The sequence below is a fragment of the Theropithecus gelada genome, chromosome 12 (assembly GCF_003255815.1).
Source record: "Theropithecus gelada isolate Dixy chromosome 12, Tgel_1.0, whole genome shotgun sequence".
Lineage (NCBI taxonomy): Eukaryota > Metazoa > Chordata > Mammalia > Primates > Cercopithecidae > Theropithecus > Theropithecus gelada.
Window position 1 is genome coordinate 101,232,099 of NC_037680.1, and position 25,994 is coordinate 101,258,092.

The following is a 25,994-nucleotide window of genomic DNA, read 5'->3' on the forward strand; positions in this document are numbered from 1 at the left end:
TTATTGTTACACTCCACTTCATCTCTTTACCCATCTTTGACAACTTTCCAAATAGCTCAAAGAAGCAGTGACCCTCCTTTCTTGGGTTACTCTCTCCCCATTCCTTTGAATTTATTCCCTCTAATCTCCATTCAGAATAATTTGCAATACTACTCTACCTTTGCTGTTTGTCAAAATGATTAGAAATATAGACAAATTCAAGAAGAAACACAAAAATACCTTTGAAATTCTCCATAAAGTTTTGTGTAGCAATTCTTCTATTAGCCTTCTTAATAGAAGATCAAGATAGAAAATGATTTTGTTCCCTTTGACATTAATTGTAATTGCCTGAGTAGCCTATGGGACACTATCTATAATTTTCCTTAATATTATATTCATTTTCATAGCTTGAAAGAGAAAAATGAACCAAATATTAATAAATACTTATGGATTGTATCAATAATTCAGGCTGTAACATAATGTATATAACAGACTTTCTGTAACATCAAATCTTTTCCCAATCATTAATCATTTGAATAATTAAAATGAAAGTGAAACATATTAACCAGTCCCAAACGATCTCATAAGCTAAACACGGAGTTACTTCTTTAATAAAAGAATGAATCGGCCGGGCGCGGTGGCTCATGCCTGTAATCCCAGCACTTTGGGAGGCCGAAGCGGGCAGATCACGAGGTCAGGAGATTGAGACCATCCTGGCTAACACGGTGAAACCCCGTCTCTACTAAAAATTAAAAAAAAAAAAAAAAAAAAAAAATTAGCCGGGCGTGGTGGCAGGCGCATGTAGTCCCAGCTACTTGGGAGGCTGAGGCAGGAGAATGGCATGAATCTGGGAGGCAGAGCTTGCAGTGAGCCGAGATCCAGCCACTGCTCTCCGAGACTCCGTCTCAAAAATAAAAGGAAAAAAAAAAAAGAATGAATCAAATTAACAAATATAAGTAAAGCAGGGATTACAACTCAGGAGCCAAACAGGTAATGCAAGTCTCAAACATTAGGAAGGGGTGGAGTGGCAGAAACTAGAGGCCACATGTTCCATCAAGAGACATGTAGACCTGACTTTTTGCAACACCAAACCTGCCAAACAACAAAGTTATGTGGGGCAAATTTTGAACAATGCATATCTCCACCACGTAACCCGTGACTTTATTTACATTTTCAAGAGGCAGTGTGTCCCAGAGTATCATGCATAACATTTTAGACATAGACACCTCCTTGTCAGAGTAAAAGTCAGCTAGGCCGGGCACGGTGGCTCACGCCTGTAATCCCAGCACTTTGGAAGGCTGAGGCAGGCGGATCACAAAGTCATGAGATGGAGATCATCCTGGCAAACATGGTGAAACCCAATCTCTACTAAAAATACAAAAAATTAGCCAGGTGTGGTGGCGGGTGCCTGTAGTCCCAGCTACTCGGGAGGCTGAGGCAGGAGAATGGAGTGAACCTGGGAGGCGGAGCTTGCAGTGAGCCAAGATCATCGTGCCACTGCACTGCATGCAGCCTGGGTGACAGAGTGAGACTCCATCTCAAAAAAAAAAAAAAAAAAAAAAAGTCAGCTAGCTGAGTAGGTAGTGGGTGGGCAGACAACAAAGTTTCTTCTCTCCTTCTGCTCTGGGCCTAAGATCTAAAATCCCAATAGTTAGAGCCAGTAATCACAAGAAACCTGCATACTTGGTAATATGACCTAAGAGTCTAGGTTGAGGGTAAAGACTTATGAAAAAAAAAAAAGGAAAAAAAAAAGTGGAGATGTCCACAGAAAACTTTGATTTTTGAAAAATTAAAAACCTATTTTATCTTAAATGAGGTATTGGTTAGGTGCATATGTTTGTCAAAAATCATTTTGTACAGTTTAATTCATTTCAACGTATATTAAATTTTACCTTAATTTTAAAATGTACTTTTGGTTGGGCACAGAGGCTCACGCCTGTAATTCCAACACTTTGGGAGGCCAAGGCAGGTGGATCACTTGAGCCCAGGAGTTCGAGACCAGCCTGGCCAACATGGTGAAACCCCATCTCTACCAAAAATACAAAAATTGGCCAGGTGTGGTGGTGCGCACCTGTAGTCCCAATTACTCAGAAGGCTGAGGCAGGAGGATCGCTTCAACCCAGGAGGCAGAGGTTGCAGTGAGCTGAGATTGTGCCACTGGACTCCAGCCTGAGCGACAGAGCAAGACCCTGTCTCAAAAAAATTAAAAACATAAAAGTGTACTTTTAAGAACATTTTAATTAACCCTAGAACACTACACATAAAAAGGCAATATAAGTAAATGAAGGATATGAAAAATTTAAAAAATTTATCTTGTAGAACATGAAGGTATCAACACTTTCTTTTTGAATCTAAAATAGCCTTTTTTTTTTTTTTGCAACAGAGTCTTACTCTGTCACCTAGGCTGGAGTGCAGTGGCATGATCTTGGCTTCCTGCAACCTCTGCCTCCCAAGTTCAAGCGATTCTCCTGCCTCAGCCTCCGAGTAGCTGGGATCATAGGCATGCACCACCACACCTGGCAAATTTTTTGTGTTTTTAGTAGAGACGAGGTTTCACCACATTGGACAGGCTGGTCTCAAACTCCTGGCCTCAAGTAATCCACCCACCTAGGCCTCCCCAGGTGCTGGGATTACAGGTGTGAGCCACTGTGCCTGGCCTAAAATAGCTATTTTTAATAAGCGTTTTTAAAAAGTGTAGTTTATTTAAAAAAAAATACTATATAACATCTGCACCAATTCATTAAACACATATGTAAGTGCCTAGTTTGTACAAGGAGCTGTGGTAGGTATTAAAGAGGTAATAGTGACACAAACATTGTTTCCATCCTCATACAGTCTAGTGGGCAAACTACACACTGAGCAGTTGGGTCGTTAATGACTGTGATAAATGTTGCAAAGGAATAGTACTAGGTACAATGAGAGCAACTGCAGCCAGCTGGGAGTACGTGGGTCAGGGAAAGCTTACCAGAAATATAAGGTAAGACATAAAGGGTAAGTAGAGCAAGTGACATTAAGGGAAAAAAAAAAAAATTCTAGAAACATTTCCAGACAGAAAACATGTAAAAGAATTCCAAGATGAGAGGTAAGGATTTCAACAGGGCAGTAACATGATCAGATTAGGCTTTAAAATAGTAATCCTGGGAGCAATACGGAAAACAGAAGAGCCCAGTGAACACTGTAAGACTAGCAACACTGAGTATTTCAAGAAAGAAATGAAGGTGGTTTGATGTTGAATAATAGACAATAAAGAGAAAATGGCAGAGTCTAGCAACAGATAATGTAGGGAGAAAGAAGGAACTTACAAGAATATAGCCGGGCGCGGTGGCTCACGCCTGTAATCCCAGCACTTTGGGAGGCTGAGGCAGGAGAATGGTGTGAACCCGGGAGGCAAAGCTTGCAGTGAGCCGAGACAGCGCCACTGCACTCCAACCTGGGCGAAAGAGCGAGACTGTCTCAAAAAATAAAAAAAATAAAAAAGAATAATTCTCAGGTTTCAGTATGAACAACTGAATGACAGTGATTATGAGCTCATTTGGACGTGCCAAGTTTGAAGTACTTCAGAGAATGAAGGCTCCATTAACTAGACAAATGAATATGAGTCTGAATCTCAGAAAATGAAGCTAGAAACATAATTTGGGAATCATCTGCACAGAAGCACATGAAGCTCCTGAAGGTGAAGAGTGCACATACCATGAGAAGAACATCTAGGACTAAATCCCAAGAATGCTTCTATTTAAGGGGAGATGGTGGGGGCAGTTAGTAGTAGTTGGAGGAGGAGAGGCTAAGGAACAGTAAAAAGGCAGGTAGGAGGCATACAAAGAGAGTTCTTTGTTACAGAAATCAAGGAAACATGTTAGAAGAAGGAAGGAATGACCAACTATGACAAATGCTGCTTTAAAAAAAAAAAAATGAAGGAGAATGGGGATTAGCAGTCTCTTCGTATTCTGACATGCACAGATACCATGGTGATACTAGTAAGGGCAAAACCAAACATGATAGTTGAGGTAGAAGCTTAACTATAATGTATTCAAAGTGTATGAAAGATGAGAAAAGGAAGATGGCAAATGTCAACATTTCTTATGACACATTTAGCTATGAACGACAGATGAGAGATCCCGGGAGACAGCGCAGGGGTTCACCAGAGAATTTAATGGAATTATACTCTGAGGATTGAGTGAGTGGCTTGAACATGTTTAATGTTGGTTAAGATCCAATATGAAAGGCAGAACCCTAAAATACTTAAGGTTCATGACAAGGTAGAAGGGGACTGACCTATAGCACAGGTTGAGACATGGCCTCTGACAGAAGAGGACACCACCCTCTACTAAAAGAGGGAAAAAGAAAAACATAAAAGAGGAGAAAATACAAGTAAAGTTCTAGATTTAGTGGCAAAAAATAAGCATAGTTCCCACCTGATGCTTTCTCTTTTCTCTGAGAAGTAGAAGGCAATATCATTTACTACAAGGGAGAGAACCCAAGGCAGAGCTGGAGGTCTGAAGAGAAATAACTGCTGGAGCAAGCTGACTAACGAAAGAGAGTGAAACTGCTGGGCAGTGTGAAGGGTTGACCACAGGTCTTTGATGCGACAAACAGTGGCATCAATCTACCCTGTATGAATTTTCAGTTCATGCAGCACTGTGGTACAACCAAATGGGTTTGATGAAAAGATGAAGGGACAAGAAATAATACCAGTTAATCTCTAATGAGCATGTTACTATGGGCCAAGCCCTACAAGTGCTTTACATGAATAGTTCTGCTTAATCCTCATGACTACTCTACCCCATATTATTTTCATTTTATAGACAAGGACCCTGAGGCATGAAATAATTAACTTCTTGACCATATGTAGACCTAGAATTCAAGATTTGAGATTTCACAGCAAAAAAAAAAAAAAAAAAAAGAGGAAGAAAAAAGAAAGAAAAAAAGGGAGGCAGAGGACTAAAACAAAACAGACTTTAAAAATAACATCAGAGGCCGGGCGCGGTGGCTCACGCCTGTAACCCCAGCACTTTGGGAGGCCGAGGCGGGCGGATCACGAGGTCAGGAGATCGAGACCATCCTGGCTAACACGGTGAAACCCCGTCTCTACTAAAAATGCAAAAAATTAGCCGGGCGAGGCGGCGGGCGCCTGTAGTCCCAGCTACTCGGGAGGCTGAGGCAGGAGAATGGTGTGAACCCGGGAGGCGGAGCTTGCAGTGAGCCGAGATCGCGCCACTGCACTCCAGCCTGGGCGACTAAGCGAGACTCTGTCTCAAAAAAAAAAATAAAAAAATAAAAAAAAAATAAAAAAAATAATAAAAAAAATAATAAAAATAACATCAGAGTATGCATGTGTATAAAATTTTAAAATACTTCTTTTGTCAACAGAATAAACTGTAAGATTACAAGTGGTTTTTTATCTTAATGTTAGATAGTTACGATGCAATTTAAATTAGACTCACCATATCTAGAACTTCGAAAACAGCAACAAGCTAACTTATTTCAAATTTATATGCCAGATATTATGATACATGTTGTCTCATACCATCTCATTTAACTTCAAAATGATAACACAAGGTTAATTTATAACTGGATGAGAAAAATGATGCTCAGAAAAGCTAAATAATTTGTTATACCTTTTATCAAATCCCTTAAAAGTGAAGTGACCTCTCCCTGACCCCCTTTGCCACTAAGCCCTTACAAAACCAGGGGTAACAGGCCTGACTGAAATCACAGGGCAGAACAAAAAACTTTACAGTTGTTTGTTCACATTGGAAATTCTTTCCAAACATTGCTTTATTCTACCAAATAAAAGAAACTAGGACAAGCTCTCATCACTACATTAACACTAAAAAAACTAGAAATAAAAATATAAAAAGGCAAAACTTTGGGAAAAAATAATTATATCCAATACACAAACATAAACCCTGAAGTAAAACAAGTCATTAACTTGCTAATTTTAGAGTGATACAATAATTAAACTTAATGAATCTAGAGTCATTCTATAACACCAAATTTTTTTTAACTGATAATTTAATCTCTCTGAAAGTTATTAAACAGCTTAGATCAAAGTCAGTGTTTTCCAAGTGGTCTTGCTGAACAGGATTTTTTTTCGTGACTGATAAAAATAAAATACAGCAACAGCCGGTGAAAAATGGAATATACACGTGGAGAAGCTAATATCCTTAAACAAGACTAGCTGCAATAGTGCACTGCAATAATTTACTATTAAGAGAAATAGATGGCAGCTATGAGAGTATGATTATCAGGAAAAATACTTGTATTAATATGACATCCTCTCTCACTGACGATGTAAGAATTTAGGATTTGGGTTGGGTGCGATGGCTCACACCTGAATCCCAGCACTCTGGGAGGCTGAAGCGGACAGATCACGAGATCAGGAGATCGAGACCGTCCTGACTAACACGGTGAAACCCTGTCTCTACTAAAAAATACAAAAAAAATTAGCTGGGCATGGTGGTGGGTGCCTGTAGTCCCAGCTACTTGGGAGGCAGAGGCAGGAAAATGGTGTGAACCCAGCAGGCGGAGCTTGCAGTGAGCAGAGATAGCACCACTGCACCTCCAGCCTGGGTGACAGAGTGAGCTCCATCTCAAAAAAAAAAAAAAAGAAATTAGGATGTAAACACTTCTAAGAGAATATTCAGCTTTTGTTTCTCATACTGTCATTCAACAACTCTTAAGAAGAGATGTTAATATGGTTTTTTCCACATTTTTCACTGACAAGTGCTAAATACTAAGAAAAAAATTAAATCATTCCCTTTCAGTTTCACATTCTAAGCATTCACTAACTATGTGAACAATTAAGATTTTTATTCACATAGGCTTAGGCTGGCCCTTACAAAGAAAGTACTGTCTATTTAAAAAACAAAAACCACCTTCCACACTGAGATGTACTATAAGTTAGACAGAAAGTCACTGTGTTTTCAAATGTTTAATTTCCTTTTTTTTTATTTTGAGACAGAGTCTCACTCTGTTGCCCAGGTGGGAGTGCAGTGGCACGATCTCACCTCGCTGCAACCTCCACCTCCCCGGTTCAAGCGATTCTCCTGCGTCAGGCCTCCCAAGTAGCTGGGATTTACAGGTGCCCACCACTGCACCTAATTTTTGTATTTTTAGTAGAGACACGGTTTTGCCAGGCTGGCCAGGCTGGTCTCAATCTCCTGACCTTAAATGATCTGCCTACCTTGGCCTCCCAAAGTGCTGGGATTACAGGCCCAGCCTTCAAATGCTTAACTGCTTAAAGGAAGAAAACATTAAAAAAGCTCTACTTACCATGTACATTAGTATGTCTCTAATCATCACCATAGCTGTTTGATGATCATTCCAAGCTTGATTTAGCGTTTGAAGAAAGTTGTTATTCAATGAATTTAGTACATCTTCTCGCACCTAGTAACAGAAGAGTTCATTAGTTTGCACACACACATCCACACACTCATATATATAGGCATGCACATATCTGTTTAATAAAATAATGAAGTGGAATCCTTAATTTTAAATCAAAGAAATGTTATAGGCTAGTAGAAATATTTTAAGCTATAACCTATACACAGATGAGTATCAAATGTATATGTATAGTACAGACTTCTCTTCTGATCTCCAGAACATAAATCAACTTCCTAGGTATTTCTCAACCCTCCAATGACTTAACATCATTGTCAGAGTAAAATCCTATATTCTTATAGTAAGTTACAAGGGCCTGTAAGACTGGCTCCATACTACTGCTAAATTTCCTACTACACCTTCCCTTCCCCAACTTTGAATGATGGTTAAGAACACTGATTTTGGAGTCAATTACCTGGGCTCCAATCCCAGCTCCCTAACAAACTGGGTGACCTGGGATAAATTAATCTCTGTGCCTGTTTCCTTATATGTGAAATAGCATTCTTCTTGTAGGATTGTTTTAAGAATTGAATTAACACTAGTAATATACTTAAAACAGTGCTTAGTACTCAGTAAACACTCTATAATAAACTACTTAGCACACTTCAGCTACAATGGCCTCTTTACTAAACACAGCAACTGTGCTCTGCCATTCCTTCTGCTGCAATTCACATGGCTCGTCCCACTCATTTTATTTTGTTCAAATTTCGTCTCTGGAGAGGTCTCTCCCAACCAATTATTTCAAAGAACCCCTAGCTCTACTTCTTCATCATACAATTTGTTTCCTGTCATAGTATTCATCATTACCTACAATATTACAATTTATTTATTTATTGTTTCTTCCACTAAAATGTAAATGTCTCCATGGTGGCAGGATTTCTGTCTTTTCCATGTGTATATCCCACACCTAGAATAGTGCTTGGTATATATAATACCATTTATTTCATATCCCTGCCCTCCAATGCCATGATTCACCTCCAACGTCAGCACTTTCAGGATATCTGCTTTTGCACATAAAGTTCCCTTAAGTCTGAAATGTCTTTCTAATCCAACCCTGATAAAGACTACTCAAGACTTCAAGAATTCCTTTCCACAGTCCACAAGCTTAGTACCATCCTGATAAAATGTTACTGACCACTACTCCTTCCTGCTATGCTAGCTGCCCAGTAGAAAGACCATTTCACTCAGAAACAGAATCCAGACTCTGGTTCTCGTTTTATCACAAAGTCGTTCTGTGTTTGTCCCTAAGTTCCTGTAACACTTTGGGACTATACTGCCAACTTCTACAGTTATTCAAATCCAACCAACCTTCCATAATCCAGCTCAAAAAACTCTCAATAACTCTAGCCTAAACAATACTATTTTATCTCCAAATATCCTTTACCATAGAGAATTTCTAGTAGTGGTTACACTTTTTCAGATTAGGAAAACGCTGAAGTTATGGTGCTTTCTGAGAAACATCAACTACTTAACGTATGTTGAGATATATAGACACCTCTGAAACAATTATAAATACACATAAATAAAACACCATTCTGTTATCAGATCTAATATGAACAAGTGGCTAAAAGTGCCAAAGAAAATACACACAACACACTGTGGAAGAACAAGTTCAAACTAAGAAAACAGAATCTTTTCCTACATATTGGGGAAAATGAGGTTATTAGATTTAATGATGAGACAATACATCTAGTCTACTAAATGTACAGTATAAAAATCACTAGGCCTATACCACATAATTTAGAATTTTATCATATATTTAATCTTTTGTTGACAAGACTAAGCTCCATGACTTCAAGTTACATCATCCAGAAATTATTCCGAAAATTTTAACTATATCGTTAATAAAAATACTTATACAAAATGAATAATGTATCATTTGTTTCAACTCATTAAATCTAGCACTTGTCAGATGCAAATCTCCCCCACAAAAACCCAGCAAGTTGAAAACGTGCTTATTTTCAAAATTTTACACCAAGCTTTGTATTCCTTTACTGAAGAGTAGCAATTAAATTAAAATCATGACAATGCAAAGGCAATCTATACTACACACACAAAAAAAAACGTATTTGAAACATCAGATTATCAAGTCCATTAATTATTCTTAAGGACTTACATGAACTTCTACATACTGCTACATTATAAAATTAAGTTAAATGTTAACTACATTAAAATCACCCTGAATTTGGAACACAAAAATGTGCCTGCATGTTTGTTGAATGAATGAAACACTGACCAATTAAATAAAAAGTTAACGTTATAAAATAAGGCAAGTTCTTTAAAATCACTGATTTGTACATTTTATGATAAAATATATTAAGTATTTACATATTTGTCATTTATATTTATACCTGCCTTTCAGCAAAATGTGATCTACTAGTACACTGTGTCATAAATAACTGCCTTATTTGCATCATACCTCAAAAAATTATCCTGACCAACCAATAACAGTGAATTTTACTAGCAGAAAATAGCTGCAATTAAGAGCTAATTTTATGTTTATTTTTCAATTATACACACACACACACACAAACTCATGACTAAAAGAAATAAAATGAATGCCTTAGATACACTACTGCAAGGTCTTCTTATTCAGATTACACTATGAACAAATAATGTTTCCTCTAACATTTCTGTAGAAAAGTAGTTGAAAGTGAACAGATATTTACTCAAACATACACAATAAAATGGTAGGAATGAGATGAAGATTATGAAGATTAAAATAAGCTTTTAAAAAGATGGTTAAGTTGGCACATAAACTACACATTAAGTGAAAAAAAAGATCTTTATTTTACAAATTATTAACATCTTATAAAAAATTGAAAAAGCAAGCAAGCATGGGAAATATGGTGGAAATACCCCTCCCAGGGTAACATTGTTAATCTCATGGCCTAACACAATTACCTACTTTCTGCACCAGCAAGGCAAATGGGAGGGAACCCTGCTCTACAGGTGGTACCAGAACCAAAAGGACCTACGGATTAAGTATGAACAGATAATTAAAGAAAACCTATAATGAAATTACACAGATAAAGAGTTGAAATTTGAAGGGAGAGACATGGAAGAACAAGTAGCAACACCAGAGAAATTGAGAGCAGGATGGGACCAGCTGTGACAAAAAAGATGAAATGACGTATGAGTGATGGAGAACTGATGGCTGTGCCTGGCACTAGCATTGCAAAGGAAGAAAGAGAAAGCTCAAAACAGTGGATCACAAATCAGGCAGAGAATTAGAGTCACTCAAGAGCTTTTACAAACAGATTTAAGTATGATGCAGTAGTGCATCTGTGGTCTCAGCTACTCACGAGGCTGAGGGGGTAGGATTGTTTGATTCCAGGAGTTTGAGGCAAGCCTGGGCAACACAGCAAGACCCTATCTCTAAAAATAAGTAAGACTTCAGAGAAGAGAATGAGAAAACAAGCCACAGACTGTATTTGCAAAGGACAAATCTAATAAAGAACCATTATCCAAAATATATAAAGAATTCTTAAAACTTAAAAAGTAACTCAATTTTTAAAACCAAAGAAGATATACAGATGGCAAGTAAGCATCTGAGAAGATCATATGTCATTAGGATACTGCAAATTAAAACATCAATCTGATACCATTACATACCTTTGAGAATGGCCAAAACACTGACAACACCAAATGCTAGCAAGGACGTACAGCAGCAGAATATCTCATGCACTGCCAGTGGGAATGCAAAATGGTACAGTCACTGTGGAAGGCAGCTTGGCAGTTTCTAACAAAAGTAGACACACTCTTACCATATAATCTGGCAATCACACTCCTGAGTATTTTCTTAAATGAGTTGAAAACTTATGTCCACACAAAAACCCACACACAAGTGTTTAAAGCAACTTTATTCATAATTGCCAAAACTTGGAAGAAACCAAGATGTTCCTCTGCAGATGAATGGATTAATAAATTGTACTGTATTTAGAAAATGGAATATTACTCAGCACTAAAAAGAAATGAGCTATTAAGCCATGAAGAGACATGGAGGTAACTTAAACGCATATTACAAAGTTAAAGAAGCTAACCTGAAAAGGGTGTATACTGTATGATCCAACTATATGACATTCCGGAAAAGGCAAAACTAAGGAGACAGCAAAAAAAATAGGTATATGAGTAGGCAGAGCACAGGATTCGCAGGGCAGTGAAACTATTCTGTATAATACTATACTAGTGAATGTGTCTAATCGCATAGACTGAGTTCATTACAAAAGTGAGCCATCATGTAAACTATGGACTTTATGGAGTGATGATGACCTGTCAACGTAGGTTCATCAACTGTAATAAATGTGCCACTCTGGTATGGGATGTGCACAATGGGGGGAGGCTGTGCATATGTTGGGGTAGGGGTGTATATGGGAAATCTTAGTATCTTCCGTCCATCACTTTTTTTTTTTCCCAGACGGAGTCTCGCTCTGTTGCCCAGGCTGGAGTCCAGTGGCGCAATCTTGGCTCACTGCACCCTCTGCTTCCCAGGTTCAAGCCATTCTCCTGGCTCAGCCTCACTAGTAGATGGGATTACAGATGTGCACCACCACGCCTGGCTAATTTTTTGTATTTTTAGCAGAGACACAGTTTCACCTTGTCAGCCAGGCTGGTCCTGAACTCCTGACTTCAAGTGATCCACCTGCCTCCGTCTCCCAAGGTGCTGGCATTACACTGTGTCCAGTCTCTCCACTCAATTTTGGTGTAAATCTAAAACTGCTCTAAAATCCAAAGTTTATATTTTTTATAAAAATAACTTTATATATTTATATATATTTATATATATAATAAAGTTTATATTTTTTTTAAAAAAAAAAGGGAGAGGAAGGAGGAAGAAGAGAGGAAGAAGAAAGAAAAAAAGAAGAAAGAAGAAGAAACATTTGGGGGCCACCCAAGATCAAAAGACAACCCTAATTTTAAAGTATCTACCCAGGTGATTCTGATACACCATCCAGGACTAGGAAACCACTGGTTCCCACACTAGCCATTTCTGTTTCTTTCCTTTGCAGAACTTCTTCAACATGAACATGTTTTTATATTGTTGTAATAATAGCACTTATGCAATTCTGAGTCCTGCTTTTTTCTTCTAAAAAACAAACAAAAAACACACACACAGGATCCATGTGCAGAATGTGCAGGTTTGTTACATAGGTTTGTGTGCGCCATGGTGGTTTGCTGCACCTATTGACTCATCCTCTAAGTTCCCTCCCCTCACCTCCCAGCCCCAAACAGGCCCTGGTGTGTGTTGTTTTCCTCTGTGTCCACGTGTTCTCAATGTTCAACTCCCACTTATGAGTGAGAAGAGTCCTGACTTTTTAATGCCACTGATTAACATTTAATATTAACTTTTGGTTTAGAAGAAAATACCTAGCTGTATCATATCATTTCCAATGCACCATAGTAGTCCAAAGAAAAAGGTTATATTACAATAAAATGTAAGAAGAAGATGTCATCTGATAATTTTAAGCAAATGATACCAAAAGCATAATTTATAAAAGAGAAAATGCTAAACTGGACTCTACTGAAACTAAAAACTTTTGTTCTGTAGACACAGTAACAAAGAGAAGCTACACACTAGGAGAAAAACCAAATGACTTGTATCCAGAATATATTTAAAAAAAAAAAACAAAAAACTCTTAGAACTTAGCAATGACAGCTAATAAATTAAAAAAGGGCAAAAGACTTGAACAGACACTTCACGAAAGAGGATATAAAGATGGCAATTCTGTTCATGAATAGAACAGTTGGCAGTTCTCAGGAAGTTAAATAACATCACATGACCCAGCAACCCTACTTCTATATATTTACTAGAGAAATGAAAACTTACATTCACACAAAAATCACACACAAATGTTCATACCAGCTCTACTCACAATCACAAAATGTCTTTCAACAAGTTTATAGCTAAATGAATAAGCAAATTGTGGTACATTCATACAATAGAATATCAGCCATAAAAGGGAACAAATTATTGATACAACAGTTTGGATCAATCTCAAAATAATTATGCTGAATGAAAGAAACCAGTCTCAAAAGATTTCAAACTATAATTCCAATTATATGACACTCTCGAAAAAAAAAAAATCCAAAACTATAGTGTTACACAGCAGATCAGTGGTTGTCAGGAACTAGGAATTAAGAGAACTATAAAGGGTAACAGGAAGTTTACTGGGGTCAATCGACTGTTCTATATCAACCGTGACAGTGGTTACATGAATCTATATGTGTGCTGAAATTCACAGAGATATATGAATATAAAGGCCAATTTTATTATACACTAATTTTTAAAAATTTGAAGTAATTATTATTTGAATATTGTCCTGTTTTATGATTTTATCATAAACATAAGCTATGATGCCACAAGCTTTATTCATAAAAGCAATTTAAATTCCAAACAATGAAAGAATTGTTAAACAATTTGAGTGTATCAACCTTATGACCCACTCTGCAACAATTCAAATTTGCCTATTCTTTGTTTCTGTGGATATAGCTTTTCTTGCATTTTTAAAATTTAAATCCTTAGCAAAGATTAAAGTGGAATTACTGTCAAAAGGAAACCTTTTTCTTTTTTTAAGAAACAGGGTGTCACTCTTTCACCCAAACTGGAGTACAGTGACACAATTATAGCTCACTGCAGCCTCAAGCTCCTGGGCACAAGTTATGCTCCCACCTCAGCCTCACAAGTAGCTAGGACTTCAGCAGCGCACGCCAGCACTTCTGGGGCGCGCACGTGCATGTGTGTGCGCGTGCGTGTTTGTGTGCATGTGTGTAGCTAAGGGGTCTGTTTTGCTCAAGCTGGTCTCGAAGTCCCGGCCTCAAAATGATCCCTCCACGTTGGCCTCCCAAAGTGTTGGGATTATACGCATGAGTCACTGTGTCTGGCCTATTTTCAACTGTATAATAAAACCTGCTTAATGATAAATTAATGTCCAAGCCGCAATATACACATCCTCAAGTCAGTCAAATTACTGGTAAAGAGAAACAAAAGGAGTTGGAAAGGAGGACGACAGGAGAGAACAGCAGGCATTGGCATGACCAGGAGCTACATGCTCCCAAACTTTGCCCTTGAGTTTTCATTCTCAAGGATCTCCGTGGATTGACAAGGAAGCTGATACTGGGCCAGCAGCTCTTGGGCTAGCTGAAGAGCTAAAGGACATAATGTGCACAGTACTCCCATACCCCACAACGCACAGAATTGCTTTTAATCATTAGCTAAAATTTTTTACACTCTAAATTTCAATGCCTGGGGCAAAATCCCAGCCAGCCAATCCTAGTTAAACGTCTAGGTAAAACAAAGAAATCATCAGCTAAAACAAATTAAGAACTTTAATCCTAAAGTTCACTGAAACTAAAACAGAGTCACATAATCAATGATGATATGGAATATTGAAAATTGAGGACTTCCTTGGTAAACAAGTCTCCAAATTCAGGACATCATTAGGTCCAAATATAGACAAATTCCCGAAGTACAGAAATTTATACTTGGCATTACTGTCCATCGAAAAAATACTTACCATGTATTAAAAACATAAAATGAGACATAATAACATGGAGCACATCCTAATTATACCAGGACATTAAAAAGTATCACAAAGGTACAATAACTCAAAGGTATGTCATTCTATAAATCTACAGTATTTTAACATTCACCCAGAAGCTAAGATAATCAAAATCATCTAAGGTTGAGTATCACTTACCCAAAATGCTTGGAGGCCACTTGTGCTTCGGATTTTTGACTTTTTCAGATTTTTGGATATAATACTTACCAGGTGAGCATCCTCAATCCGAAAATCCAAAATCTGAGATGCTCCAATGAGCATTTCCTTAAAGCATCATCTCAGCACTCAAAAAGTTTCGGATTTTGGCCAGGTGTGGTGGCTCAATGCCTGTAATCCCAGCACTCTGGGAGGCTGAGGTGGGCAGATGACTTGAGCTCAGGAATTTGAGACCAGCCTGGACAACATGGCGAAACTTTGTCTCCACCAAAAATACAAACAATTAGCTGGGCGTGATGGTGCGTGCCTGTAGTCCTAGCTACTCAGGAGGCTGAGGTGGGAGGATCACTTAAGCCCAGGAGGTGGAAGCTGCAGTGAGCCAAGATCATGCCACTACACTCCAGCTACGATGACAGAGTGAGACCCTCCCATCTCAAAAACAAAACAAAACAAAACAAAAAAAAGTTTCAGATTTTGGATTTTTGGATTAGGGATACTCAACCTCTCTGCAGACAACTGCCCAGGAAGTCACTAAGGACTCTGACCAAGTCACCTAACCTATCTAGTCTGTAGCACCTCTTTACCTGTGATATGACTATGGTTGATTAGATCAATGATGTCCTGTTCCACTGAAATGCCTTACTTAGTACTAGTGCCGAAAAGACTTCATTTCCCCTGATTAAATATGATTTATAATAGTTTTGTATGATTTTTAAAATTAGGGGTTCTATTTTAAAATAATTGACAGCCACTGGATGCCTGCTATCTTTCTGGCTCTAAATTCCAAAACATGTTGCCTGTTTCATCTGTTAAAGACAGCGCAATACAAAAACATGCAACATTTACTATGACCTACAAAAACAGCACTTAATGCCATAATTTCTTCAATCACTTTATTAACGATGGATAAGTTGCTTTTAGTTTACCATTATAAATAATGTTACAAAAACATTCTTACACATATAAAAAAAAGTTTAAAAAAATAAAAATAGCATTTAAATTTCCACTTAAAACATACTTTTTTCAGTCCTGCATTAATCACATGTGGTCTGGGGGTTTGTCGCTTTAAAATTTTGCCAGTTATATAAATTTTATTCTCCCAAGGAATGCCATTAAATATTGCTTGAAGATTTCAAAATTTTTCCACCTTATCACACCACAGCGATATGACACAAACCTATCAATAAAAGTGGCTTACTACAGAAAGTGAATCACAATGGGAGTCAAGTCATAAGGTACAGAGGACAGCTGACACAACTGTTTGGAAAAAAAGCTTCATGGCTCTTTCCCTCACCCTGAGAATTCCTGAACTAAAACGTTAAAAAGAAACATTGCAATGTTTTGCGATTTTTACAGAAGTCATATATAATAAATAGGGGCAGGTCAGGAACAGGGACGCTTGCTTTCTTTTCCTCTAAAGGACAGAAATTTCTGAATAACTGGAAGGAACTCTTTTACCTCGTACTTTGAGGAATTCTTAACGCAGCCAAACTCCAATTATTTGTACAATTAATATAAAGTTGGTTAACAGATGTTACTCTCACAATACATAAGCAATCTTAAGGTTTCTGTAACTCAAACAAGCTTCTACTAAGGCCAAGATAATTAATTTAAAGTTTTGTAGATATTTTAAACTTTCCAAGAATTAACTAATGATGAGATTCCTGAATGACATAAAATTCACTGTCCTTTTCATACAGTAGACTGTGTTATTCTCATTATTTCTAATTAACTTTAAGAATTAAGATGGCAATGGTGATCAGGAAAATCATACCAGTATCCTTAAAAAAAAAACAGTAAGATAGCCACTGTAGGGAAAACATTTTCTCCACTGCTGCCAGAAGATTCTTCATTTTAAGTAACTTTCTAATATACACAGTAATGTAACTTACAGCATTTCACAAAAAACACACTAATCTCAATTTCAAAATCAAATTCATTCTTAGTGGAAATATTCCCCATTCTTACTCTTTGCTTCAAGTGTCCAAAATGAAGCTCTTAAAGAAATGAAGTCCTATTATCAGACATCAACCACCCATTCAAAAGTATACAAAATATTTCCCCAGACTGACAATTTATGTATTTATGTTTGCTTCCAGCAGGCAAAGCAGGGTGCTAGGCACTATGAGGAATACAAGACACTTTCAGCCACTTTACAATCTCTGAGGGAGAGGGGAGAAGGGGGAGCCGAATATTAGCATTCAAATGACCTCAATACAAAGTAGAATACAATAAATAGCACTACAAAAAAGTTACAAAGTTTAAAGAAGGAACACAGAACAGGTGTTAGGACAATACACTTTCACAATTTCATACATAATCTGCTACATGTTGAAGCAAATACTATTTTTAAAATCACATGAAATTTGACATTTTTTAAAGGCATTCTTAGTTCAAATATGCTTTGAAAGTGTTCTTAAAATAGTATGACTTAGAAAAATCATGATTTCTCAATCAGTACAAAATACTACTATGAAAAATGATAGCTTTTTACTTACTGGTTGAAAAGGGATGCAGATAGAAAAATGACAGTACACCACAGAAAAACACCACTATGACTTATTATTTGTAAAGTATCCTATTCCCAATGGTTAAGATATACATTAAAAACTATTATAGCATTAGTATCATGGTTAAACTTAGTAACAGGCACACTGACAGAATTAATCAGGAAAACATACACAAAGCATGACAACACAGCAACTCGTCTTTTGTTCTCTTGAGTATGATAGAAAAAAGAACCACGGTTTCTCAAGATTATATGATCTGGTTCTAAGCCGACTGACAGACTTCAATCTCAAAAAAACAGAGGCATATAGCCCGATAATCACCTGCGCTTCTAAATGGTGGTTAGGTTTAGTAATTAACTTGAGTAGGGAGAGGTATTACCCAACAGAGAGAGAGAAAAAAAAAAGATCTCAGCTATTTTTGGCTACAAACCATGGTGGTTTCCATTTTGACTGCTGGTAGTATTATTCTCAAAGATTCATTTCAACAGACAACTGAGTGCCAATCACATGCAAAGAGCAGGAGACACAAAGATAAATGAACAGGTACTACTTCATCTATTCACTTACTTAGTAACAGTAGAAGAATATCACTAAATAATACAACAGAAATAGGATGGGGGGGGCGGTACTTGCCCTCAAAGTACTTACAGTCTACCTAACAACTTAAGCAGAACAGCTGATACTTAACATGGGCAAACTTGTCAAAACAACACTTTTAAGCGTCACTCTCCCCCAACGTCATTTCTCTTCCATCCCTTTCAAAGTAGAAGCCATTCAATTTCCAAAGTCCTTCATATCCCACGGTTGCTGTTTTTCTGACTCTCTAATAATATCTTCCATACACTATCCCCAACAGTCTCTGTCTCTTTTGGAATTACACTATTTATATTTAGGTCACTATCCCCGTATCATACCCATTAACAGTTTTTACACCTGGCTCACAGTCTCTTCTCACTCCTGTCACCACCATCCCAAAAAAACATAATGGGTTGAGTACCTTCCAACAACTTTTAAGTTAAACATCAAGACAAGACAGCATGAGAACTAAACATGAGCAAGCAGCAACAAGGCACTGAAAATGGCACTCATCCTGAATACCTGACTACATCTTCTCCACTGCAGTCAGCCTTTCTAAGGCTTATAAAGCAATGGCTCCCACCACCAACAGAACAAAACTCAAATCTCCTACAATGGTTTTCCAAATCTAGCCCAACCCACTTTACTATCTTCATTTCCTACAAAAACATTCAAAGATGCTTTTGTTCATCTTTACTAAGAACAGCACGTTCACCTTCCATCTACACTGATCTATCTCACTATGCTCACACCTACCTGCCATTTTTCTCATTCAACTTTCTCTCCTTGTTATCGGGATAATATTTTGGCTTTGTTCACATGATGAATCTTGAGTAATGCTTAAGTATAATCGAAAGTGACAGTCTCTTTCTACCTTGCTCTGAATTCCTCAGGCAAAATACCACCCCCCCCAAATCTGATTACCTCACTAAAATTATGGGATTCTTGCTGGCAAGAATCATGTCTTATTTATTTTTGGGTGGCTGAAACATAGGAGAAACTCAATCTCTGTGGGCCTCTGAAATCAATCTGTCTTTGCTAAGGAAAATCTTAGTCCCAAGTGTTTCTATCAATATCCTTAACTCACTGCAGTCATTACATATTGTATGTAAATACCATTAAAAACATTAACTTTAATGTTTTCCATTAAATTAATTAATATTTGCCTAGAAAGGGAAAAGCACTCCAAAAGCTTTATTATAAAAGTAAGTCTGTTTAAGAAATTGACATACAGAAAACTTCATAGTTTACCTTAAAGTTACCAACTTCATTTCCACATAAATAACTTACAAACAAATATACAACTTAAAACTGGTTTTTCTTCCCCCTCTAGAAATAGGGAGAAAAATATATTGAAAAAGTAGTTTACACAGAGACAGCATTTTCAGCAAATAAAACCCTCAGTACAGAAGATAAATGGTGAGGTATTATTTGTTCTACGAAAAGACACTGCAGTTTACAAAGAAATTCAAAAAAGAAAGTCACTTAAAACTTGAAACTATGTCCCCTTTAAGGTTGCAATTTCCCTACCGGTAAGACAGAAGTGCTTAGAACAGATTAAGACTACAAGGCATAGATCCAAGTATGTAAGTCTAAAACATAACTTCCACAAAGGCAGGAATCTTTGCTTGATATAGTACAAATGCTTACACCAGTGCCTTGCTCAACAGGCAGTTTTCTGAATAAATGAAAACTGAGCAGGATGAAGCTCCTCTTATTCTGGCTTCCTCCCATTTGATGGAAGTAAGATACTATTTGAAGAATAGGACATACAGATAGAAAAACTTTGAAAACCACTAGAATAAATGTTCTTTCCAATAATAACTAAAAAGACAAGTTAATTTTAAATGTTAACTTTTTTTTTCCAGCTATTTTTCTAAGAAACCAACTTTCAAAGTTCAGTAATTTTTATAGGTTCATTTATGAGGTTACCATGTTATTTGATTATTACTATGAAGTATTAAAAATGAAATTAAGCATAAGGTAAATCTAAGAAAACCGCTAAGCATTACAAAATTGAGATAATAAAGCTCTTCCCATATTAAAACTAAAATTTCTCCCCTGACTTCAAGAAAATTAAAAATTGAGGCCAGGCACAATGGCTCATGCCTGTAGTCCCAACACTTTGGGAGGCAGATGGATCACTTGAGCCCAGGAGTTCGAGACCAGCCTGGGCAATATGGTGGAAACCCTGTTTCTACAAAAAAAAACACAAAAAAATTTAGCCGGACATGGTGTCACGTGCCGATAGTCCAGCTATGTAGGAGGCTGAGGTGAGAGAATCACTACAACCTGGGAGGCAGAGAATGTAGTGAACCGAGATTCCGCCAATGTACTCCACCTGGGAAACACAAAAGCCTTGTCTCCAAAAAGCAAAAACAACAACAAAAAACGCTGGACACCATGGCTCACGCCTGTAATCCCAACACATTAGGAGGCCAAGGCGGGTTGATCACTGATGCTAGGAGTTCAAAACCAGCATGGACAACTTGGCAAAACACTATATTTACTAAAAATACAAAAATTAGCCAAGCATGGTGGCACACGCCTGTAATCCCAGTTACTTGGAAGGCTGAGGCAGGAGATTTGCTTGAACCTACGCGGTTGATTGCAGTGAGACAAGATGGCGCCGCTGCACTCCAGCCTGGGCGACAGTAAGACCTTGTCTCAGGGGAAAAAAAAGAAAAGAAAAAAAATTGAAATGTTTTTATTCCAAACACATGGCACAGGAATAAACAGCCTTAGAGACTATTATCTTCCTAAGTCTTAATAACCTAAGCTTATCAAGACACATAATCATAATTTTTAAAGTTCTTTGGGCTAAAACAACCAACCCCAAACTCATTTTATAGATTAATACTTTAAATTCCAGAAAGGTTTAGTAATTTGTTCAAGATTATTAGTGAGAGAATTAGTCCCAATGCTCAGTTCTATTTTCTACCTAGTACTTTTCCCACTGCAGCTGCATCTAGGTTACTTCTTACTATTAAAGTGCTCAACAGGAGTTAGAAGAAAAGGCAAGTCCTTTGTTACTCTACGACAAGCTTAAAGACTGTCAAGTTTGAATCCCAAATAGGAACCTTATGAAAGGAGAATGAAAGAAGATGGCTCCACCCTTAACGTGCCCACAAGTAGCAAAACTAATTATTACTATTCCTAAATTTAAAACCGTGCTTTAGTATCTGAAATACATACATATACACATACAAGCGCGCGCGCGCGCACACACACACACGCAAAAAGGCTGTGAAAAACTGTAACTCTGCTAAATACCTGTCAAATATTATCATCTTATAATGTAAGGTTAGAGCTAAGTCTTAAGTACCACTAACTGGCAACTTTTCAGTCTCCACTGCAATCCTCAATGTATCTGAACACTAAGTGTTTAAATTCATCAGGGTGCAATCCCAGGCCCTCTTTTCTCTTGTCTCTGTGACTTCATTTACTTCCAGGGCTTTAAATACAGGTTGGGTACCCCTCACCCTAAATGCATGGGGACCCGAAGTGTTTCAGTTTTCAGATTTTGAGTGTCTGCATATACATAATGAGAGATCTTGGGGATGGAATCCAAGTGTAAACATGAAATTTATTTGTTTCATATACACCTTACACACATAGCCTGAGGGTAATGTGATATTTTAGTAATTTTGTCTGTGAAATAAAGTTTTGGCTATGCTTTGACTGTGACTCTGTCACATGAGATAAGCTGTGGAATTTTCCACTGTGGCATCGTGTTGGCGCTCCAAAGGTTGTGGATTTTGGAGCATTCTGAATTTCTGGATTAGGGATGTTCAACCTGTACCATATATATGTTCACAATTACCAAATACACATTTCCAGTTCAAACTTCTCAGATAATTTGATTTGCATATCAAATTTTATAGGTATCTTAAAACTAACCTGTTCAAAACGGAGCTCCTTTGTCTGCCCCAAATCTGTATCAGAAAATTAAATCACCTAGCCAGTTAGCCAAGAGCCAAAAACTTAAAACTGATCTTAGATTTGTCACTGATTCTTATTCCCTATAATCAATCTGCTAGCAGGTAACTTTCATTCTATATCCAAAATATATCTTACATTTTAAAATTTTCTCAATCATAACTGTCACTATAGTAGTGTAAATATCACTGTTATTCACCTGAATTACTGGATTACTCCCCTTATTTCAACTGTTAAGCCCTCTAACTTATTGATCTTGCTTAAAATCCTTAAATGGCTTCCTAATGTACATATAATTAATTACAAAGCCTTCTGCCACGGCTTCAGGGCCTGGCATGATCTAGCTTTTGCTTCTCTCTGCAATCCCACCTTGTCCCATTCTTCTCCATTACCAACTCTTAGCTCCCCACTTATGACAGGAATTTATTCAATAACTTTAGGAAGTGGCAAAGAATAGCCTCCCACTTTCTTTTCTTTTTTTTTTTTTTAAACTCACTCTGTTGCCCAGGCTGCAGTGCAGTAGTTCAGTAACAGCTCACTGCAGCCTCAAACTCCTGAGCAACTGTGACTAAAGGTGTGTGCCACCAAGGCCGGCTAATTTTTTTTTTTTTTTTGAGACAGTATCTTGCTCTGTCGCCCAGGCTGCAGTGCAGTTGCGCGATCACGGCTCACTGCAAGCTCTGCCTCCTGGGTTGACATCATTCTCCTGCCTCAGCCTCCTGAGTAGCTGGGACTACAGGTACCCGGCTAATTTTTTGTATTTTTAGGAGAGATGGGGTTTCACTGTGTCAGCCAGGATGGTCTCGATCTCCTGACCTCGTGATCCGCCCACTTCAGCCTCCCAAAGTGCCGGGATTACAAGAGAGAGCCACCAGGCCCAGCCATATTTTTTTTTTTTTTTGCAGAGACAAGGTCTCACTATGTTGCTTGGGCTGGTCTCAAAACTGCTGGCCTCAGGTATTCCTCTCACCTTAGCCTCCAAAGTGCTAGGATTATAGGTGTTAGCCATTGCACTCAGCCTGCTGCCTTTTTAAAGTTTTACTGGAATACTGCCATGCTCATTCATTTACATTTGGTCTGTTGCTGCTTTTGTGCTACAAAAACAGACTTTGAGGAGCTGTGCCTGAGAATGTATGGCTCAGAAAAACAAAAATGCTATCTGGTCCTTTACAGAAAAAGGTATTGTATAGCCATTTACTTTGCCTAGAATACTCTTCCCCACTTTTCTTGTGAGCTCTCTCTCATTCTTGCAATCCCAGTTTAAACACTACCACACTTCCTCAAACAGCCCTTTTTTGACCTATGTAGTTGTCTTTATCATTTTTCCTCTATCACTGTATCCCGTCTTCTTGATTATATAACTAAATACTTGTTTACCTGTTTACTGTTTCATAAGTGCAGGAACCAGATGTGTTCTATTTACCAATATATTCCTCACACCTAGCACAGAGCCTGGCAAACAGTTTTGAATGCTGAATTCTGGGATAGGAAAAGTCTTACAGGATACCTTTGACACTTTGACAAAATGATATATATTCTAAACGTCTTTAAATCTGAAAAACACAACTTTTTTCCTCCATTACTATGCTTTTTTACTTTAGAAAAAAAGTTAAAAAACAAATTCCTGTGTAAGTTGAAATGTTTTCATTTTCTAAATCAAGATTTTTTTTATGGTGAGGTATAAAGGCCACATTACACCCTAAATTTTGCCTTGTGGTCTTGAGAAATGAACTGAATTCCTTTGGATGTCAGTTTCCTCAAAGGAAACACTCTTCCAGAGACAAGAAAAATAATATCCTACCAGAAGTGCTTTTATTAGAGAAACAATATTTATATTTTCTATGCCTCCTTCAATTTTGTGAACTTATTTTGAAAACCAACAATAAGCTACTTTCATCCCAAAGAGATGTACCCTCTGAAGCCTCCCGTCATCTGCTGTCTGGGAGTTTGTGTTGTGCTACTTTACCAAAATGTTTGACTATGTTCACTATCTTCACCTTGAAATCAAAGTACCAACAAATTATGTAACAAACCAGCCCTCAGTTCATGTAAAAATTGTATTTCCTTGGAATTCTTCAACGTCAAAAGATGGGTCTTGGCTATGTACACCATAGCACTAAAAGCACTCCGCTTTAAAATAAATAAATATATGGTTTGTCAGGCAGTTCAGCTAACTGCCAAAAGCACTGTGAATTAAAAACTGATGAGCAGACCAAACAGTAATGCTTTCAGAGCAACAACAAAAAAAGATATATTCTGTGAGATTAAAGGTAGGTATTCTGATACCACAGAACCCTGAAACAATATCTCACCTTCTAGTCAAAAGATGCAATGCAGAGATAGGCAATACTGATTTTCATGCAAACTACGCTTTTGCACACTGTATCAGTAACATCCCTAAGTCCCATTTAGTAGAACAAACTGAGACTTACTACCTTAGGAGACAAAGGTAGTAACTGATGGTCCTACCTATCAGTTAATAGTTCTCTTTCGGTAGTGTCCCATTCAATACAGTAGTACTGCGTTTATATGATTATTAAAACTGTTTCATAAAATAGGAGTAAACATGAAAACAAAAGCACAGAAACTAGCAGAGGCTTCAAAACCTAATTCACTTTAAATAATCAATGAACAGACATGCTGAAATTGGTACATTTCCTAGTAAAAAACTGACTAGTCAAATGAGTGTGAAAGAAAAGAAAAAGTAAAAGAACATTTTCAGATGCTGGCAATGATCATTAATGACTATGTATAAGGAAAGTAAATTTAAGAATTTAGCATATACTGTATATTTTAAAATTTATTTAGTACAATCAACTTGAACGTACATTTTGGGTAATATAATATAAAAATTACCTATATTCTGAAATGATAATTGTTATGGACTGAATGCTTGTGTTCTCCAAATTCATATTAAGAAGCCCTAACCCCAAATGTGATAGTATTTAGCGGTGGGGCCTCTGGGAGGCAATTAAATCTTGAGAATGGTACCCTCATTAAGAGGATGGTACCATTATAAGATACATGAGAGACACGACCTCCTCCTCCTCCCTGCCTTGTGAAGACACAGCAAGGAGGTGGTTGTCTACAGACCAGGAAGGGGATTCTCACCAGAAAAATGAACCTCCAAGCACCTTAATCTCGGCAAGTGAGAACCTGCCAGAATGGTGAGAAATATTGGTTTAAGGCACCCAGTTCATGGTATTTGTTACAGTAGCTTAAGATGATGAAGACAACAGTTAACCTTAAATATGGGACCACTTTAAGCAACTCATAATACACTAAAACTCAGAGTTCTCATGGAGTGACTGCTAACATAACTTCAATATCTACTGGACCATATCTTCAACATCAAACTGACCATATTTGAGCCCAAAACTCGGTCACCTTAACACTGATCTCACACTCTGGCCTTCTCTCTTCTCCTCACTTTCTGGATGAGCCACTTCTCAACCCTAACACACAACTACTGATGTTTTCGTCTGCATCTATGCCCAAGCTTTAAAAAAACTGACACTGCACACAGGCCAACTCCTACTAAGCTATCTTTTTCTTCACTTGCCAATTCCTTAGTATATCCCTTACAAAGGCTACTCCAAGTCTCTTCGTCTCATTTTCAGAAAATGGATGGCTTATTAGATTCAAAGTAATTTTAGAAATAAAGAATCTCAGGGATATTATTTCCAACTCCATTATTGTACATATAAGTAAATTTAAAGGATTCCTAGAATTTAAAGGACTAGAGCTTTACAGTCAGTTAACTTGAAGCCCCTTTCACTGAATTTCAGCATACTCCAACTTGATCATTCTACCTTAGGAGCAGATCCACAGAGAATTCAAGGGCTCAGACTAAAGCCACATTGCCTGAATTCAGCTCCAGTTAGGTCGCTTAATA

The 25,994-nt window shown here is 37.5% G+C and overlaps 1 protein-coding gene across 4 annotated transcripts in view; it reads right to left on the reverse strand.

Moving 5' to 3' along the window:
* CUL3 (cullin 3) overlaps positions 1–25,994 on the reverse strand; it is a 114,785-nt gene that overhangs the window by 56,518 nt on the left and 32,273 nt on the right. For all 4 annotated transcript variants that reach the window (XM_025404352.1, XM_025404356.1, XM_025404353.1 and 1 more), the window contains one exon: positions 7,252–7,365. In XM_025404352.1, coding sequence (XP_025260137.1) covers positions 7,252–7,365 — 114 coding nt within the window. The remainder of the gene's footprint in view (positions 1–7,251; positions 7,366–25,994) is intronic.